At 45.5% G+C, this 4,872-nt stretch overlaps 1 protein-coding gene across 1 annotated transcript; it reads right to left on the bottom strand.

The window, feature by feature from the left end:
• Nucleotides 1–363: 363 nt before the first annotated feature.
• On the bottom strand, nucleotides 364–3,051 carry LOC124461227. The gene has a single exon (XM_047012788.1). It carries the CDS (start codon nucleotides 3,049–3,051, stop codon nucleotides 364–366), a length of 2,688 nt encoding a protein of 895 aa, XP_046868744.1.
• Between the last annotated feature and the right edge of the window lie 1,821 nt (nucleotides 3,052–4,872).

Here is a 4,872-nt window from a genome sequence, read left to right as displayed (position 1 = left end):
TTCGAATGCAGCAAGCACTAAAGATAATCGACCAAAATTAAGGTGATTTGGTCTAGCAGTGGACTGTACCTTGAAATTAAGTTGGATAACTTCACTTTGTATTTCTTCGCTACTGAATCAGTTGAGTGCCAATTTATTACTAAATCAAACGAGAAAAGCGCTGTCGCAGCAGCGCACAAATATATGTGTGTGTACAATGCTTATGTATGTGTCGATTCTTACAACTACATCTGACTTATCGATAAACGCAATCCGTTCCTGAACATCCCGGCCCGCCTGAAACACAGTTTCTGAACGGGGCAATACCGCAACCTTGGTGATTGGCCGAGTTAATTCTCCCGAAGAGGTCTTGAGTCTAACCGCTCAAACCAATTGATCCTTGCCTGGGTAGGCTTCGAGAACCAGCGCCAGATGCCAGTGAGCTGGTGGGGTGTTCGATTCCTTTACAAGCACCACATCTCCCACTGCTATATTTGGTGTTGTAGTGGTCCACTTTGGACGCTGTTGCAATGTGGTAAGATACTCCTGATGCCATTGCTTCCAGAAACCTTGCATCATAGATTGGATACTTTGCCAGTACCCAAGTCGGCCCACGGGGATGTGGCCTAAGTCTGCCTCTGGTATAGTTGTGAGAGGCCTGCCGATCAAGAAATGTGCTGGCGACAAATAATTGATATCTGTGTCCGAGTTGTAGCACAAGGGTCGTGAGTTGACCACCGCACTGACTTGTGCAAGTAGAGTTCGCATCTGCTCGTAGGTGAGAGTAGATTTCCCAATGACTCGGCGAATATGCAGCTTTACGCATCTGACTGCAGATTCCCATTTTCCTCCCCAATGAGGAGCATGTGGTGGAATGAATACCCATTGAATGCCATCATTCGCCAGAGCATTCCTAACCTTTTCGATGTGTGGCTGAGATGCCAGCAGCTTCTGCATTTCATCAAGAGAGCGTTTAGCTCCAATGAAAGTCGTTCCGTTGTCGCTATAGATTTTGTTGCACTTGCCACGCAAAGAGACGAAACGTCTTAGCGCGGCCAAGAATGAGTCGGTGCTCAAGTCCGTTACAAGTTCCAGATGGTTTGCCGATGTGACCAGACAAACAAATTGGCATATGTAGCCCTTACCAATGCGCGGTTTGCGCCCCTTTCCATCCTTAAGAAGGATTGGACCAGCATAGTCACATCCAGTGTTTACAAATGGAAGTGCCTGAGTGACACGAATGCTGGGTAGATCAGCCATCCTTTGTTGTGATGTATGATGCCGCTGTCGAAAACAAGCCAAACAGTCGTGTGTGACTTTCCTTATCAAGTTCCTTGCGCCAAATATCCAGAATGTTTGACGTACCATAACAAAGATTGATGAGACGCCAGGGTGCAGGTTGACCCTGTGTTCGTATTCAAGTATCAGCTTGGTGATGCGATGAGATTTCGGTAGCAAAACTGGATGTTTCGCCTCTGTGGACAATTGCGAGTGGTGCAAGCGTCCTCCAACCCTGAGTAGTCCGTCCTTGTCGATCATTGGCGAGAGTTTAGCCAGCTGAGATCGACTTCGCAATGGTTTATTTGCGAGTAGCAATTGATAGTCATTCTGAAAGCAGGTTTGCGCATGGCGCAAGCATACAATGCGTGCCGCGGTGATTTCCTCAAACGTAAGACAGTTTGAGCCCTTGTCCCCAAATGAACCCTTCGTGCACCGTAGAAAGCGAAGGACATAGCCAACCGTGTGAACGAGCGTCAACCAAGAAGATACTCGTTGAACAAGATGATCAAGTGGATGATCAGGAGCTGCCTCTACTAATGCAGTCAGACAATTGCTTTTGACTTCCTTTTCTATGTTCTTTTCTGAAATATTCAAACAGACTTGTGAGTTGTTTAACCTTACCAGAAACTGATCCGCGTCACGTATCCATGACGGGCCATTCCACCATAACTGAAAGTCCTTTAGGTCTGCAGCCATGAGACCTCTGGATGCGCAATCAGCTGGATTTGATTTGGAGTCCACATGACGCCAATAATGCCTTGGAATGGTGTTCAGAATTTCCGAAGTTCGGTTCCCAACAAATGTCTTTAGTCGAGAGGGTCCGTATGATAGCCAATAGAGAACGATTGTGGAATCGCACCATGCAAAAACCGTGACCTTTTGATGTCGAAGTGCCGCCTTTATCGAACGTATGAGTTGACTTAGGAGAAGTGCCGCGCAAAGCTCTAGGCGGGGCAGAGATTGCTGCTTTAGCGGAGCCACCCTAGACTTCGCAGCCATAATCGATGTAGAAATCGAGCCATCCTTGTTGATTACTCTGCTGTACACTACAGCAGCGTATGCCTTCGTAGATGCATCGGAGAATCCATGCAATTCAATGTTGTCGGTGGCGTTGACAACCAACCGGGGTATTTGAATGTGTTGTAGCATATCCAAATCTGCTCGCCATTTGAGCCAAGTATCCGCTAGTTGCTTAGGGAGTTTGTCATCCCATCCCAAATCGAGAAGCCATAATTGTTGAAAGAGTATTTTGAATTGGACCACAATTGGTGCCAAAAGCCCAAGTGGATCGAAGATCCGCGAGACATCCGATAAAACTTGTCGTTTTGTACAATCGACATTTCCTTTTAGACCAACATTATAAGACAATGTATCAAGCCCAGGTTGCCAGTAAAGTCCAAGAACCTTGACTGGAGATGATTGTGTAGAATCAGTTCCTTCTGTTGGTATGCCAGGTGTGTTTGATACCCATTTCCCAAGCTCCAAATTAGCACAGGACATAAGTTGAATAAGTTCCTTTCGATTTTGTATCAGTTCCTCCTCACTGTTTGACCCAGTGAGCACATCGTCGACATAAAAATCCTCTTGTAAGATTTTTGCAGCATTCGGGAATTCCTGCTGATGATCAGTAGCCAGTTGCTCTAATACCCTAACAGCCAGGAATGGTGCACATGAGGTGCCATAAGTGACGGTGCATAGTTGATAGTGTTTGATTGGATCCGATGGCCTTTCTCTCCAGACAATTCTCTGGAAGTCGCGGTGTTTGTCGTTCACCCAAATCTGCCGAAACATCTTGACTATGTCGGCTGAGAATACAAATTTATACATCCGAAAGCGCAAGCAGACAGCAAATAGATCGCGTTGAATGCTAGGCCCTGTAAAGAGATAATCGTTTAGTGATTTGCCTTTGGTGTCGCAAAATGATCCGTCGAAAACTACTCTCAGCTTCCGACCCAAAACCGGGTGATGTGGTAGATAAAACCGTTGTGCATTATTGACTTCATCTGGTGGCAGTTCGCGCATATGCCCCAAATCGAAGTATTCCCTCATAAAGTTGACATATTTTGCTCTTAGATTTGCATTTGCGATTGGAAACGATTAAGAGCTCCTTGTAGAGTATCCCCAAATTCAGGATTAGTGACCTTGAAAGGAAGTTCCACGATGTACTTCCCCTTTTCATCTCGAGTGTGCGTAGCGAGAAAGTGTTTCTCCACCTGCTCATCATCAGGTTCCAATTTGGTTGTGGAACTGATGTCCTCTAGCTCCCAAAACCTCTGGAGCGAAGCGTTAACATCAATGTATGATGTCAAAGCGAAAGCGTTGTTAGCTTGGGGCATCGTTATAGAGCTGATGACCCATCCGAAAATCGATGATATTGCAATGAGTTTGCCCGTATTGTCGTACAACTTTTTCCCTGTGATTGTAGACCAAACGTGTTCACCGCCCAAAAGAACGTCAATTGGAGCGCTTGTGGTGAATTCCGAGTCAGCGAGTTGAAGATCGCTAAAGACATCAAGTGCCGATGCGTCAATGTTTTGCCTTTCCAGTGTTGATTTGATTTTGCCAAGAACATGAGCCTGTACCGTTAAGTGATTGTTTGAATACCTTGACTTTATCTGAAGCGTGCTGCTTCCCCTTGTGGTGTCAGCCTGAACCGAAGAGATTCCTGTGACCAAAATGGATGATGCCGACCGTGGCAATCCAAGTGCTTGTATGCATCGTTCTGATACATATGAAAGTTCCGACCCAGTATCTAGTAAGATACGACATGTAATGTAGGCTCCATTTACCTTTTGAACATAAACCGTTGCAGTAGGCAATATGCTTCGATTTAAACCTTTTCCTGTTTTCAATTTCGCAGAGCTTTGTGAACAAACCGTTGCTGGTGCACTCCCATTATGAGCCACTAGACTTGTTGTAGACAAATCGTGATGAGAAGCGTTTGGACTACGCTGATTCTCCATTTTTCCTTGTTGCAAGTTCCTTAAAGCCATTGAGTTACCTGGATCATGGATCAGAGAATGGTGTTTACCTTTACAATATTTGCATGAGAATGATGATGGACAGTTTTTGACCATATGCCCTGATTTCAGGCAATTATAACATAAAGCCTTTTCCCTGATGAACATACGACGTTCTGCAAGTGTTAAATCCATGAATTGTTGACAGCCATACAACTTATGATCCGTCGCCTGACATTTGGTGCAGCTGCCAGCTTGAACTGCAACCATCGAATGTGTGACACGTTTTGTGTGTGTGATTTGCGCCGGCGTTTTGCCTCCAAACGCAATCTCCCGTTTGCTGAGCTCTAATTCCTCACAACGATCATCTAAGAACTTGAAGAATTCCTCCAGTGTGGGCTCCTCGTTGCCCATGCTTGACTTCCAGCATTTCCGCATCCAGACCGCGAACAATCTTATTTGTGCCATCTGATACCTTGCGTAAGATGGGCACATCAATTTTGTTTGTCGTTGGTAGACCCATAAATTTCTCCAAAAATGAGTTCACAATATGGCGTGGCCTATTGTATCTTTTCTTTAAGCGTTCCCAAGCAGTGTTGTAAGCCGTGTCAGTTATCGCCAGGTGCCGTACCAAGTTGGCAGCATCATCGAC

Source organism: Drosophila willistoni, unplaced genomic scaffold, assembly GCF_018902025.1.
Source record: "Drosophila willistoni isolate 14030-0811.24 unplaced genomic scaffold, UCI_dwil_1.1 Seg274, whole genome shotgun sequence".
NCBI lineage: Eukaryota > Metazoa > Arthropoda > Insecta > Diptera > Drosophilidae > Drosophila > Drosophila willistoni.
The sequence above is the reverse complement of the archived record's forward strand: the minus strand, read 5'-3'. Positions and strand labels throughout refer to the sequence as shown.